The sequence below is a fragment of the Pseudozyma hubeiensis genome (assembly GCF_000403515.1).
Source record: "Pseudozyma hubeiensis SY62 DNA, scaffold: PHS4, whole genome shotgun sequence".
NCBI classification, from domain to species: domain Eukaryota; kingdom Fungi; phylum Basidiomycota; class Ustilaginomycetes; order Ustilaginales; family Ustilaginaceae; genus Pseudozyma; species Pseudozyma hubeiensis.
In genome coordinates, this window is record NW_012133786.1 from 344,369 (window position 1) to 358,649 (window position 14,281).

General features: G+C 56.2%; 8 protein-coding genes across 8 annotated transcripts; 5 read left to right on the forward strand and 3 right to left on the reverse strand.

The window, feature by feature from the left end:
* Positions 1-93: 93 nt before the first annotated feature.
* On the forward strand, positions 94-558 carry PHSY_000252 (hypothetical protein; the record flags this gene model as incomplete). Its single annotated transcript, XM_012330894.1, has 1 exon — positions 94-558. One exon carries the CDS (start codon positions 94-96, stop codon positions 556-558), a length of 465 nt encoding a protein of 154 aa, XP_012186284.1.
* A 1,266-nt stretch (positions 559-1,824) lies between these two features.
* PHSY_000253 (serine-type carboxypeptidase) lies at positions 1,825-3,570 on the forward strand (the record flags this gene model as incomplete). Its single annotated transcript, XM_012330895.1, has 1 exon — positions 1,825-3,570. The coding sequence occupies one exon, from the start codon at positions 1,825-1,827 to the stop codon at positions 3,568-3,570; it is 1,746 nt and encodes a 581-aa protein (XP_012186285.1).
* Positions 3,571-3,881: 311 nt separating this feature from the next.
* On the reverse strand, positions 3,882-5,651 carry PHSY_000254 (potential serine carboxypeptidase; the record flags this gene model as incomplete). Its single annotated transcript, XM_012330896.1, has 1 exon — positions 3,882-5,651. One exon carries the CDS (start codon positions 5,649-5,651, stop codon positions 3,882-3,884), a length of 1,770 nt encoding a protein of 589 aa, XP_012186286.1.
* Positions 5,652-6,457: 806 nt separating this feature from the next.
* Positions 6,458-6,877, forward strand: PHSY_000255 (hypothetical protein; the record flags this gene model as incomplete). Its single annotated transcript, XM_012330897.1, has 2 exons — positions 6,458-6,639; positions 6,730-6,877. 2 exons carry the CDS (start codon positions 6,458-6,460, stop codon positions 6,875-6,877), a joined length of 330 nt encoding a protein of 109 aa, XP_012186287.1.
* Positions 6,878-7,038: 161 nt separating this feature from the next.
* PHSY_000256 (zinc-type alcohol dehydrogenase-like protein) lies at positions 7,039-8,443 on the reverse strand (the record flags this gene model as incomplete). The annotated part of the gene is made up of 2 exons (XM_012330898.1): positions 7,039-7,983; positions 8,183-8,443. 2 exons carry the CDS (start codon positions 8,441-8,443, stop codon positions 7,039-7,041), a joined length of 1,206 nt encoding a protein of 401 aa, XP_012186288.1.
* Positions 8,444-9,290: 847 nt separating this feature from the next.
* Positions 9,291-11,093, forward strand: PHSY_000257 (hypothetical protein; the record flags this gene model as incomplete). The annotated part of the gene is made up of 1 exon (XM_012330899.1): positions 9,291-11,093. The coding sequence occupies one exon, from the start codon at positions 9,291-9,293 to the stop codon at positions 11,091-11,093; it is 1,803 nt and encodes a 600-aa protein (XP_012186289.1).
* A 238-nt stretch (positions 11,094-11,331) lies between these two features.
* Positions 11,332-12,240, reverse strand: PHSY_000258 (hypothetical protein; the record flags this gene model as incomplete). The annotated part of the gene is made up of 1 exon (XM_012330900.1): positions 11,332-12,240. The coding sequence occupies one exon, from the start codon at positions 12,238-12,240 to the stop codon at positions 11,332-11,334; it is 909 nt and encodes a 302-aa protein (XP_012186290.1).
* Positions 12,241-12,651: 411 nt separating this feature from the next.
* PHSY_000259 (hypothetical protein) lies at positions 12,652-13,584 on the forward strand (the record flags this gene model as incomplete). Its single annotated transcript, XM_012330901.1, has 1 exon — positions 12,652-13,584. One exon carries the CDS (start codon positions 12,652-12,654, stop codon positions 13,582-13,584), a length of 933 nt encoding a protein of 310 aa, XP_012186291.1.
* Between the last annotated feature and the right edge of the window lie 697 nt (positions 13,585-14,281).

The following is a 14,281-nucleotide window of genomic DNA, read 5'->3' on the forward strand; positions in this document are numbered from 1 at the left end:
AAAGGGTTGTACCTTTTCAACGCCCAAATACGCATGTATCACGCTTGGGCTGATATGGGTCTGAGCGAGGGCTTGCTCTCCAAGCGTGAGGCAATGGGTGGTAACGACACTTACGCCGGAGCCATCCACGACGACGAAACGGGAACTTATTCGAACGTGGCTAGCGCCCGAGGCGATACCAACGAGTGGGCTCGACTAGCTTTCGAGACCATGGGTGGTGCCAACGGAGCCTACGACAGCATCTGCATGGGTATGACCGATCGCGACCACCACGAAAAGGTTGCCGTCATTCGTTTCCAAATCTCCACCAACCAAGAATATGAGGGGCTCGACACAGATGCTTGCAACGGTTACGGTTGGCGCAAGAGATCCCCTTTACCCTCGCTCAGGCCCGAGTCGGACGGCATCATTTGTCAGAAAGAGTACGGTCCCTCTACCGTCTGTTGCAATGCCGGAGGTGGATGCAGAGTCGTCAATGGCGAATGCGCTGCTAACCTCGACCAGCCCGAGACGGCTTGCGACGGCATCTGGTGCGAGCCTCAGCGTGTCTGCGCCTAACAGCTAGGTTAGGTAGAACGACCATCTGTAACGTGGTCACTATAAAACTGCAATGTCTCCTTATCCCTTCTTACCGATGAAGTTCTTGCCAATGAAAGATTCTGCATCACTGACTCGGTCTGATCTGGGTGCGCATAATCGGAGGTTGAGCATGCTCCTCCAAGATGAACGAGACAGACTTTATTTCCAGTGAGAAGACATACAGCAGTACAATGTGCATGGCGTCGAACGGAAGGCTTGAGCAACGAACGGAAAGCGAACGACTCTTTGAGATCCTCTTGTCGCTGCAGCCAGGCGACATGCGGTCGAATACAGGGTTCTGCTGACCACCTCGGAGGACAGCGACAGTGTCGGTGCTCTCAGCGGCAGCCTGCTCCTCTTTTAACGTCAAAGCTCGGATGCAACCTTGTGCGCGGAAGACTTTGTTGCGACCCGCGATGACGCAAGAAGCACCCACCTCTTACACAGAGTTGGGAAAACCCACATCCTCCTGTGTATGATCGGATAGTTTGACTTTTCAAGTAGTGTGTGCAGAGCTGACAGTCGGAAGATGTCGAACCGGCAAATACGAAAAATGAGACTCCGCCTGTCATACAGTGTGTCGAGAGAAGCGCGCCGTAGGCAACGGGTTTCATGCATCCGATGGTTCGGTCGACCGAAACACTCTCTGAAATCGACTTTGCCGATCTTTTCTGGCGTGGAAACGGAACGCTGCAAGCCGAGATGGGGGTGCGGCAGCCGCTTAATCTCAAGTTAGCTCAGGAGAACGGGCTCTTGCGCGGCTGAGGCTAAACCCACCCAAAACCCTGTTTCTTGTGCGACGCTTCGAACCTTCCAAATTCGCATACAACTCGCTTGCACACATCACGGTGCAGCGTTTTAGTTTGCCGCTGTCCGCCGGACCGCCGTCGTTGCCGACGCTTGGATGGCGTCCTGTAACAATTGCCGGGCTTATCGCATACACCCCTGATTGGGTGCGGACCCACGGCTTCCGAGTCCGTTAACCTTGCCGAGTTCCTCTTGACCGCCAGAAATCTTTACCTGCTGTCAAAGCGCAGTGAAACGGTCTTCCAACCTGATGCTTGGTCTCGACGATCCGTTAGTCCAGCGCTAGATGGGGATGAGGACTAGGCTGTCGAGCTTGTATGCGCTCTCGTGTGCTGGACCGTCAGGATATATTTCAGATGGCCCCTTTACGGTCTCGCTACATCTTCGACATCCTCCCTCATCCACAGACCCATCCCCCTGAAACGAGCTTCCTTCGCCATGAAGCTCCTCTCCTCTGCCCTGCTGCTGACCGCAGTCGCGGTCTACGACACCTGCGCCCGTGGCTTGCAGCACGTCGGCAAGCTCCAATCCAACTACGTCGATCCACACCAACGTGCTGCCGAACGATCTGCTCGTCTCCTCGCCAAGACGCAGACCAACTCTGCTGTCACCGACTCCTTCATCCATCTTAACGACAAGACACGACCCTTCTCCGTCAATGGCACTGGAGTACCCGAGATCGACTTTGACATCGGCGAGTCGTACGCCGGTCTCATGCCGATCAGCAAGGACCCTAACGAGACGCGCAAGCTGTACTTCTGGTACTTCCCTTCGAAGAACCCGAAGGCAACGGACGAGATCACGATCTGGATGAACGGTGGACCTGGATGCAGCAGTCTCGAAGGTCTGTCGCAAGAAAATGGACCGTGGCTGTGGCAGTACGGCACGTACAAGCCTTTGCCGAACCCCTGGACGTGGCAAAACTTGACCAACATGGTTTGGGTCGAACAGCCTGTCGGAACCGGTTTCTCGCAGGGCAAGCCGAACATCACCACCGAGGCACAACTGGCCGAGGAGTTCAAAGGCTTCTTCCGAAACTTCGCTGATACGTTCGACATCAAGAACCGCTCCGTGTACATCACCGGTGAATCGTACGCCGGTCAGTACGTCCCCAACATTGCCAGCAGCATGTTGGACGAGAAGAACAAGGAGTACTTCGACGTCAAGGGTATCATGATCTACGATCCCTCGATCGCCAAGGATTCGCTTTTGGAGCAGGTTCCTGCAGCAGCGTTCGTCGATTACTGGGGAGGTCTTTTCCCCTTCAATGATACCATCAAGGCTCAGATCAAGGACATGGATTCCAAATGTGGCTACACAAAGTACCTCGAGGAACACCTCGTCTACCCTCCCAAGGGCAAGCTTCCCGATCCTCACCCTACAACCGACGAATGCGACATCTTCGATTTCATCTACAACACCATCTTCGACGTCAACCCATGCTTCGATATCTACCAGGTGGCTACGACCTGTCCAGTGCTGTGGGACATCAACGGTGGACCCGGATCCGGCGACTACTTGCCTCCTGGAGCTTCGCTCTACTTCAACCGAACTGATGTCAAGAAGGCCATCAACGCACCCGTCGACACCACCTGGCTCGAGTGTTCCGCAGGCAAGGTGTTCAACACCAAATCCGGACTCGATCAGGGAGCTGAAAATGGCCAGTACTCCTCCACCACCGTCCTACCTGGCGTGATTGACCGCGTGGATCGTGCCATCATCGGTCACGGAATGCTCGACATGGTGCTTCTCATGAACGGAACCTTGCTCGCCATCCAGAACATGACCTGGGGTGGTCAGCAGGGTTTCCAGTCTCCCATCACGGACGACTTTTACGTGCCGTTCTACAACGAATACCAAGAAGGCACTGTCGCTGCAGGCGGTACAATGGGTAAAACTCACACCGAGCGTAAACTCACCTTCGTCTCGATCAATTTGAGCGGTCACATGGTCCCTCAGTACCAACCCTCCGCCGCCTTCCGACACCTCGAGTTCCTCCTCGGAAGGGTGGACAGTCTCACCAGCAAGGCTCCCTTCACCTTCTTCGACAACGGTTTGGTGGCAGAGACAGGCAACTTTGACGCACGATCCATCCACGAGCAAGAAGAGCTGCAGAAGAAACAGCTACAGTATCGTGGACTCGCTCAGCCGGAGATCAGTCAGATCATCGCCGACTTTCTTTAGATCGTAGAGGCGCGCATTGGTGCCTCCCCTGTTCAGGCACTTGCTCCACGAATAGAACCGCCGTAGAGATGTAACGAGCGCATTGCTGAAAAGTCAGGCTCGTACCAACGTTTAGAACGATGTTCAGAAATGCCATGACGTTCTCACTGTCAAATTTCACCAGCACGATACGCAGATACGCTCGTGCTCTCCTGACTGTGCACGACCAGCTCAACTGAAACTCCCCGTTCACATACCGTCACACTCGCAACCGATGCATGCATAAAAACTGATATCTCAAACCACAAAACCGACAGCGCTAAATCCTTCCTTCAAGCCAGCGGCTTGTTAGCCAACCAGCGGTTGATCATATCCGAAGCAACCTCAGGCTGGTCGTACGGAACCATGTGGCCGGCAGCATACACCTGGGCAAAGGCAACATTACCTGCACCCTTACCTCCCTTACGAACAAGACCGGCCTTCTTGCCGTTGACGGTCCACTCCTTGGCGGTGCCGTTGTTGAAATCGTCCAGGTAGCTGGTCTGCAGGTTCTGCATCCACTCGAGGTTGCCCATGTAGTTGCACATGAAGTCGGCCTCACCAGCGTAGATGAGGACACGAATGTCGTCCTCGATGAGCTCGGGCAGGAGTGCGGCGGAATCGTGCATCGAGTCGCCCTGGAGCAGGAAGGCCTGGTTGATGTTCATGTTGCACGACTGGAAGGTGACCGACTCGGGAACACCGAGGTTTTTCTTGATGCTGGGCGTGTTGAGGAGCGTCTCGATGTATTCCATGTCCTTGTAGCAGAGCGGACCGTCCCTCTCGCGGTCGCAGTCCTTACGCACATCGTACAGGTTCTTGCCGGTCTCCTGGGCAGGGCCGTACAGTCGGCTCCAGCAGTAGAGGGCAGCAGGGGTGCAGGTGAGGCGCGAGTTGTACTTCTGGCAAGACTCAATTAGCGACTTGCACGTAGCAGCCTGCTGCTCAAGAGTTTTGCAGGTGGAGCTTCCGGGCTCAAACAGGGCGTACTTGTTATCGGCACCGCAGGCGTACTCGGGCACCGAAGGGAACTGGTACTGGGGCGAGCTGAGGCCGTTGCCAATCATGACCGTGTCGAGGTTGATGTGCTTGGGAGCGAGCTCAGGGTTGCTGTAGCGGGCGAGGGCGAGGTTCTTGTTCTTCTTGTAGATGGTCGAGGCGATGTTGGGGAGGTAGGTGCCTGCGTACGACTCACCCGAGGCGGTGAAGGGGAGCTTAGAGTATTCAGGGAACTTGGTGAAGAAGAGCTGAAGGAAGGCATAGACGTCTTCAGCGGCAGCGGGCGAGTTGTTGACCTGGTCGTTGTCCGAGTATGAGTAGCCGACGTCGACGGGCTGGTCGAGGAAGAGCAGGTTGGCCTTGTTGTTCCACGAGTGAGGGTTGTTCTTGACGGAGTGGCCTTCATCGGTGACGCGGCAAGGGCCAAGCTCGAAGAGGAGACCGGTGGACGAGGAGCAACCAGGGCCACCGTTGAGCCAGAGGACGACAGGGTCATCCTTGGGGCTGCTGCGCGACTCGAAGAAGATGAACCAGAGGTGCTTCGAGTCCGAGATGTCGAGGTAGCCGCTGTGCTGGACGACATCCTTGTCGCAGAAAGCTTCGGACTGCTTGTTGAGACGCAGCGAGTACTCGGGGAAGGAAGGGTGGGTGAGTCGCTCAAACTCGAGGCCGTCGACAAAGACCTTGCCGGTGTGGATCCAGTCGTTGACGGTGTGCTTGGTGCCTGCGATGGCTTCCTCGATCTTGTGCTCGATGCGCTCGATCTCGTTCTCGGCCCAAGTGAGAACGTCTTCGGCCTCCTTCATGGATTCGGAAAGCACATCCTGAGCAGCCTGCTTGACAGGGACGGCAGCAGCGACGACGTCGTCGAGCTTGAGGGCCGAAAAGTCGGGTCGACCAAGGGAAGGAACGGCGCTGGAGATGTCGGCGTCCTCGTTCCAGACAAGGTTGCCGGCCTGGTCGTAGTGGATCTGCTCAAGAGGAGCGGGCAGCTTGGCGGCGTTGGCGAGCGCAGCAGCGCAGACGAAGACGGCCGAAGCGGTCGAGAGCCATGAGGATCGCATGATGGATGAGTGCCTCTGTAGTCGAGGTTGTCGGTGCGTTTGGGTCCTTATACTGCTCCGGAGGTGATTGTGCAGTGCAGTTGAATCAGCTGCGAAAGGGGAAGAGAGGTGATGCTGATGAGGGATGGTGGTGAAACGAATGGACGGCACCAAGCAGGGTCGTGGAAAGGGGCGACTCCCACCGTCGTCGATCTGTGCGAGATAGGATGGCCAGGGTCAGGGCCCTTGAAAGCTAAGCGAGCCGGATCCAGTCGAGTCGCACAGAGCACAGAGCACAGAGCACAGAGCAAGGCCGCGCAACAGATGTCTGCAGCTGGGCTGTGTCGATTGGCGCGCCCCAAGATTGGATTTTACTGCGTACAAATCCGGAAGCTGAAATAGTGCGGTCATCAGGCAGCGAAATTGCCACCGTCAGTTAAGCGTTGCCTTACCTCGCCTGCTGTTTGTGGAAAAGCCAAACAACCTTGCAGGTCAGTATCAATCAAGAGTTGTGGAGGCAAGCCCCCCGAAAATCGGAGCGTTGCGATCCGTGCTCGGCTGCCTGTTTTCCAGCTGAATCCGCAACAGCAAGCAAGCCTCTGTGAGGCTGAGTCGATGTCAGCTGTCAAAATGGCATTGTCCAGCACAATAATGGCACACAACACGGCGAAATCAAAAAACAGAGGCTACAAGCTCAGCTTAAGCAAACACAGCAGGCTCGCTATGGACTTCTGTATTTAGAGAGAAGGCTGTGCCGTCGGCTCAGCCATCGGGTAACCTTGAGATGGTCGGACGTGCATTCGAATATGTTGTTTGCATGCCGCGCCATGCAACAAAAGCTTGACGGCAGATACATCCTTGGTCTGATCTTTGTTTTGGCTTGTTTCTTGACCATCACCACTGCAGACAACACCAGACGACATCCACACAACATGGTTCACATCTTGAAGAACCCAGACGGAACCGTAAACTTTGACGCTGTCAAGAAGGAGACCAACTTCTTGAAAGGGTGAGTATCGAAGCACAGCTCTTAAACTCGAGCCGACGAAGAGCAGGATGGCATTCTGACCGCCGACGTATGCTTTGTCTGATCTCACAGAAAGTACGCACAAAATGCCGAGAACGCAAAGAAGAACTTGGCGGCGGCTGAAAAGGAGCAAAGTGAACAGCCTTCTCACAACGACGACGGCGCTCAATCTGCATCAAGCGGCGACATCGTCCCTCCCAAGGCCGAGGGTCCCAAGTAGCCGTTGTCTATAGTGAAGTTTCATTGAGACACGCAACTCAGCATCAAACACAAATGCCACAGACGATCACATGTGCGGAATGAAGAAGCTCCCATTGTTTGTTCCATGGATAGAATTGGATATGGCGAACGCCTTGGATCGAGTGGCAGAGCAGACGGAGATTACTGCACCTTGATGACGACCTTGCCGACGTGAGCCTGGCTCCACTGGTAGGCGTAAGCCTCCTCGGCCTGTTCGAAGGGGAACACCTTGTCGACGAGAGGCTTGATCTTGTGGTCCTCGAAGATCTGGTTCATGTGCTCAAACTGCTCTCGCGAGCCCACAAGCACACCCTTGAAGTAAGCACCTGTGAGCAGAGCATGGTAGGCAACGTTGGGAGCCTCACCCTGAGCAACAAGGCCGATGGTGGAGATGACACCACCGCGCTTGATCGAGTTGAAGGACTTTTCGAGCGTACCGGGGCCTCCGACTTCGACGACGTGGTCGACACCCTTGCCCTGGGTTACGTCGAGAGCCACCTTGTCCCAGTCAGGGTTGGTCTTGTAGTTGACCGTGGTGACAAGGTGACGCTGACTCTCGGGCACAAGGCTGAGCGCCTTCTTGAGCTTGTCGTCCGACGACGAGGTGATGACTACCTTGGCGCCAGCAGCCACAGCAAGCTGGAGCGCGAAGACGCTGACACCACCCGTACCTTGGGCAACGACAGTGTCACCGGCACGCAGCTGCTCGGTGGGGATACCGTACAGGGCGTTGTAGGCGGTCAAAGCAGCGCAAGGCAACGTGGCGGCCTCCTCGAAGGAAAGGTGGGAAGGGATGCGTACGATACCCGTGTGTGGCAGAGCCACGTACTGGGCGAGCATGCCGTCTCGGCTACCACCGAGGGCAGTCTTGGCCTCGTCCTTGCTGGGCGTCGAGCCGTGCTGGTGCTCCTGAGTAAAGATGCCGGCGACGCGGTCACCCTTCTTCCACTTGGTCACCTTGCTGCCGACTGAGACGACCTCACCGGCACCGTCCGAGACGGGAATGAGCTCGCTTTGCTTGAGGTCAAGCGGATACTGGTTCTTGGAGATGATCAGATCACGGAAGTTGAGAGAGACAGCGTGTACCTTGATAAGAACCTCATTTTGGTCAGGTTAGGAGAGGTCCTTCCTTGAGCTTCAGGGCCGAGAAGCCGTTGCGAGCAGAGGGCTCGGGGAGCGTGTAAAACTTGTGCGTGCCGCTCATCGTGGATAGTCAAGCGTAGAGATGGTGGGCAAGAGAGCAGGAGTACACGCTTGTCCGTCACAGTTTATATAGCTGAACTACCTTTGCCCGGATGTAACGGAGCCGCATAAATCGTGATTTGTCATGTTGCGAGCTCACAGACCATGTCCATTGGATCACTTGGACACGGCGCTCTGTGTTCAGGCGTATTTCCGCAGCACTAGCTTCGTCAATGTTTGTCTTCGATGACAGTCCAATTTTTCTTCTCGTCCGTTGTGCATTGCCGTAATGGAGAAGCCCGCCGAAGCACGGACTTTGTGGTTGCGCGTGGCGTGCTTCGAGAGACAACCGATCTGGAGACATCGGGCAACTAGGGATGAATTCCAAGTCGGGTCGATCCGTTGACAGCTTGAAAGAAAGTGTCCGTGCGTCCGGTTCTTGCTGTCGGGTTTGGCCGCGGCGTCTCTCTCCGCCTTTCTTATCGTTTGCCTTGGCCTGACTGGGGAGAAGTTCGTCTCGATTAAAGGTTTCTATTTTTTTTTCTTCTTTTCCTTGCTCGAGCTGTGACGTCGTGACGACCTCGTGTCGACGCAGCGGCGTCTTTCGTCTTATCCCGCAGACAAATTCTTCATCGTGCCCGAATGGAATGTAACTATGTAGCGATTTGCTCCCTCTTGATCGAATGATTCGGTATTGCAGGGCAATTTGAGTGCTGCAGGAGCTGTCCAGACAGTGATTGCTCTGCGGATCGCCCTCACGTGTGATGGAGTGACAGGAATGGCGCAGCACGTCCCAACAGCACGGGGATGCAGCGTGGCCAGAGCTTATCGTTGGCCGTCTCCATTGGCTCGACTTGCATTATCAGTCGCGACGGGCGAACGACGGCAGCGACGCAAAATCAGTCTTCGCGAAGTTCGATGATTTTTGAAATGATGCAGCTCGCTTCCCGACAAGGCCAGGAAACCTGTCTGCGGACCGCCTCTTCGGGAAAGACGGTCGATCTTCGCTGCACAGGCCGCCCGCCTTTTGCCAAAAGAGCTTGATACTGAGACTCGAGTTCGATCCGAAGCCACCTCCCGCAAACTCGGCCTTGGATTGACAAGGGCATGAACGATCGTCGTTCTTTGAGCGAGAAAAACTTTGCTTCCACAAGATATCCTTCCAATCTTCTCTACCTCCATCCACAAACTCGCCATAGACTTTTCTCAATATGGCTCCTACGCAATCCGAGCGCACCCCGCTGCTCGCTGGGCAGCAGCAGCGCACCTCGTCCATCTCGCGCCCTCGTCCCAGCTTTGGCGCCAGCATCGGTCGTCCTGACCTCACTGCCGAAGAGGAGGATGCCATCGCACAAGAGTCGGCCTTCAGCGCCATCCAGGGCGCAGCCCACGGTGTCGACCCCAACTCGTCCGCCTTTGTCCCCTTGGACCAGAGCCACTTTTCCGTCGCCGGCCTTCCCCCTACCGTCGAAGAGGAGGCCGAGCCCGAAGAGCCCGCTCTCCGCGCCGACATCTGGGTCATCATGGGCGCCATGTGGATCGGCTCGTTCCTGGCTGCGCTCGACGGCACCATCGTCGCTACCATCTTGTCCGCCGTCGGCTCCGAATTTCGCGTCAGCAAGGAGGTCGGTTGGCTGGGTACCAGCTACCTCTTGACCCAGACCGCCTTCCAGCCTCTGTACGGAAGGGCTTCTGACATCTTTGGTCGCAAGCCTGCCACCCTCTTTGCCTCGGCCATCTTCCTCCTTGGTTCGCTTCTCTGCGGTCTCAGCCAGACGTTCTGGCAGCTCTGCGCTGCGCGTGCCATCGCCGGTATCGGTGGTGGTGGATTGACCACCATGGCTACGCTGGTCACGAGCGACCTCGTCAGTCTCAAGGCACGAGGAACGTGGCAGGGTCTCGGTAACCTCGTCTATGCCTCCGGGGCTGCCCTCGGCGGTCCTCTCGGTGGTGCTCTTGCCGACGGCGGCCTTGGCTGGCGATGGGCTTTCCTCCTCCAGGTGCCCCTCTGTGTCGTCCATTTTGTCGTCGTCTCGTGGAAGATCGACATCCCTGCTGGTCCTGGCAGCATGATCGAGAAGATCAAGCGAATCGATGCTCTTGGCTCGCTCTCCCTCGTCACCTCGGTCACGCTTATCCTCGTCGGTCTCAGCTTGGGCGGCAACGAGCGCGAGTGGTCAGACAAGCTCGTCCTCGGCTCGCTCATCGCTGGTCTTGCTGTCCTCATTGTCTTTGTGCTGGTCGAAAAGTACGTGGCTCGCGAGCCTCTGATGCCCATGGCCGTGCTCTTCACCCGCACGCCCGGCTTCGTCTCGATCGCCTGCTGGTTCATCACCATGTCGCAATTCGGCATCATCTTCAACGTGCCCAACTACTTTGAGAACGTCGAGCAGACCACAAAGCAGTACGCCGGTCTCCACCTCATCCCCAACGCCATCATCGCCTCTACGTGCAGTCTGGGTAGCGGTCTCATCATGGCTCGCACTGGCCGCTACCGCAAGATGTTGCTCGCCGGCGGCCTCGCCGGCTTTGTCGGACCTCTGATGATGTGCTTCTGGTACCGCGGCACATCCGAGTTCTTCTACTGGCTCAGCATGCCTTGGGGTGGTGCGGCTTACGGCTCGGTTCTCACCATCACGCTGGTTGCTCTGATCGCCTCGGTCGACCCCAAGGACATGGCGGCTGCCACCGGTGTCACCTACCTCTTCCGTGCCACCGGTTCGGTCCTGGGTATCTCGCTCTCGAGCGCCATCCTGCAGAACAGCCTGCAGAAGAACCTGGAAAAGACCGACATCCCTTCCAAGATCATCCAGCTCATCCGTCAGGACGTCAGCACCATCAAGACGCTCAGCAAGCCGCTTCGTGTCGCCGCGATTGGCGCTTACGAGCAGTCGATGCATACTGTGTTCATCGCCATCGCCGCTGCTGGTCTTTTCGCCTTCCTGGCTTTGTTCTTCATCGAGGAGCGTGACCTGCCTGGCAAGAAGCCCACTGCTGCCCCAGCCCGTCGATGAGCAGCATCCCCCCGTCACGAAACTGACCCGTCGATACGGTCACCGCTCAATTACCAACTGTCCCCCTCACTCCACCTGCTCCATTTGTTCCAAGTCAGGATTTTCATAAACTCACATCGAACAATCGATCCTCGTTCAATCTTTGACGCTATCCTTTTCTCCGCACCACCGGCTGTTTGCCGAAAAGGATCGATGGCATTGACGTACATATTTGAGCAAGAGTTGACATTGTGATATCTCAAGCAAGCTGCTTCTCCAGGAACTCCTTCCACGCTGCTTGGTCAAAGGAGGACGAGATGCTACCTTCGACCAGACCGTTCCAGAGGCATGTTGGAGTGACGTGGATACCATTCTGACGACCGAGTTTGACGCAGTACTTGAGTTCGGGGACGACAGCGCTGCCGCCATTGCCTTCCTTCTCGACTCGAATGAGATTCTTGACAGATTGGCCGAGAGGTGTTCCTTGCAGCTCTCTGTGGATGGCCTCCTGTTTTCGCTTCTTGGGAGCCTCGCCGACGGTCTCGATGGCGAGCGTCGCGAGCTCACCCCGGATCCCATCCGGAGACTTTCCTCGGGCAGGTCCATCGAAAAAGCGCTCTTGCGCCTTCATGAGCTCCAAAGAATACAGCCAGAAGGCATTGCGGTCGGGTATCGCGGTGACGGCAGGATCTGTGAGCGCGATCTTGGCTACAGCAAGGGCCGATTCGTGGAGCAAGGTGGAGGTCGAGTGCCAGGGCTGTGGATAAGGACGGATGACGATGCGCACCTTGTCCTTATACTGAGCCGAGTCGCCGATGACGAGAGGAAGTAGATGCTCGTTAACACCTTTCAGCTGCTTGGCGGAGAACGGGCAAAGATAGTCGAGGAAGAGCTCGAGCGTGTTGGGCGCAGTCAGCGAGCCGATGGAAAGGGCTTGAAGCGAAGGAGGGAGCGCCATGGTTGCGAATCTTTCGATGAGTCGAGCTTGGTGGTGGTGAGAAGAAGACAAGGCTGAAGTGAAGAGAGCTCGACCACCAAAGGTTGTCTGCAGCGAAGCAACAATTTTCGAAGATCTTCCCTCCACACAACACTCGCCCTCACCGTTATCAATCAGTGGGATCGAAGCGTTGTTTGCCGTTGACGTGATTCGTGTGTTCGCTTGGGCCATCCATCTGTTCTGCAAGGCAGATCGTCAGATCAGACAGATTTGCTACCGCTGTGAGATCTCATTTGCCTCAACAACCATAGGCAACCCAAAAAGAGAAAAAGTTGGGCTGTGGTCGGGACCCTTTCCTAGACAAATAAGGCACGCTCGGTGTCGCAGTGCCGCTTCCGCATTCTTCGTTTCGCCGCCACAGGACCCGCGCCTCGTCGTAGGTCGGAGACCCCGCGCCGAAGGTTCAAAACGGGGTTCAGGACCAGTGTTCCCTCGGGCCAGTTCATATTCTCAGTGGCCTGCAGTGCTGTGCGACGACGCTGCTACCTTCTTCCCCACCACCGCTATCTCAAGTTCCCCTTGCTCGATTGCTTTCTGCGCCTCCCCGCGCTTCGATTCGCATTCGTAGATAGACTGCCAAGCATGGCACGCTCCAAGGGTAAAGGGCCCCTCAAGAGGCACCACGCCTTTCATGGTGTCGTGATGGTCTGCGGTTGGCTGCTGCCTCCTCTAGCCGTCCTCATCCGCTTCGGCGTCGGCTTGGATCTCTTCATCAACATCATCTGCACCATCGCCGGCTACATTCCGGGCCATGTTCACAACTTTTGGATCCAGAACATTCGAAACAACAAGAACTCCCGACACTCGCCTTCGTGGGCCATCCGGTACGGTCTCGTCAAGGATTACCGAGTCAAACGCACCGCCAATGGCTGGTCTGACCGCTACGGAGACTCGGCGACCGACTGGCAGAATCAGGAGGTCATCGTCGATCCCATCACTGGCGAGACCCGTCGCGACCCCGATTCGGCTCGCAAGACCGGCAACATTCGAACTGGCAGTCACTTCCTTTCTCCTTGGGCCGACAACGTCGAAGACAGCCCACGTGCAGAGCGCGAGGACCCGTATGCGGATGAGAGGAGGCAGAACGCAGGTCGCGCCGGTCACGTTCAACGGGATCCCATCACTGGCGCAGTGCTTGACGACGGCGGACACGGCGGATCCGGCGGCTCGCTCTCGCGCACCAGCTCAAGGAGGAGTCTCGGCAGCCGCTACGCAGAACGCTATGGCATCGGTGCTGGCACAGAAGCCTCGTCCAGGAGCTCGCTCAGCTACGCTAATGACTCGCGCGATCAAAATGGCGGAGGCAGCAAGTGGGGTCGCACCAACTCGTCCAAGTCCAAGAAGAAGGATCGGTGGGCAAGGGAGGCAGAGGCCCTCGGAAACCCTTCTCAGCAGTCGTATGGCGCCGATAGCTACGGCTATGACGATAGCTCGCGCAACTACGACAGCAATGCAGGAGCCGGCAACCGTTCCAGCCGCATTCGAGATCCTTTGGCTGACCGTCACGAATTCTAAGAGAAAGCGCGGCTTCAGCTTTGCTCTCGTTCCATCATCACTTGTCCATATTTCGGGCGCGACCGTTCGTATTCTTTCCCTTGGGGCTTTGTCAACTCGGTATGCACTGTCATGGTTCTGCAAACACTCATTTTCGACACTCAAATTTTTTGATAAGCCTGTTGCAAGAGCGTGGGGAAGCCAGTGCCCTTACATTTCAGATGTACTCGTCCTGTCAACATGCGCTACGAGATCATTTTGAGGATGAAAGGGATCATGATCGTTTTGGCAAGCACTGAGTCGATGAGGCGCTTGAAAGCCAGGCCGGCGTAACGACGGACAAGCGCGATGATCAGTATACGACCCTGGGATTGAACATTTACTGAGCATGTTCCGGAATCGCAGCATCATTGTAGCAAAGCTCGGTTGCACAAACGTCGAACCTGAAGTCATCAAAGAGTTGGGTGATCTCGTTCCTCAAGATCAAGCACCACTCCTTGCCGAGAATTGCGACGTGATCGTTCCTTCAGCAATTCATGGGATCGTCGCAATCTGAACGAGCTCAACGACCGGTTCCATCCTCCTCCTCTGGGCAAAACAGGTGCTCGGCACAACTGTCCCTTGACCAGGATCCAAGGCGAGGATGTAGCAGAAAGGTCTGGTCAGAATCTGGTTAACCTTCTTCGAAATGATTTTCTTGCCTAAATTTTCCCCTTGA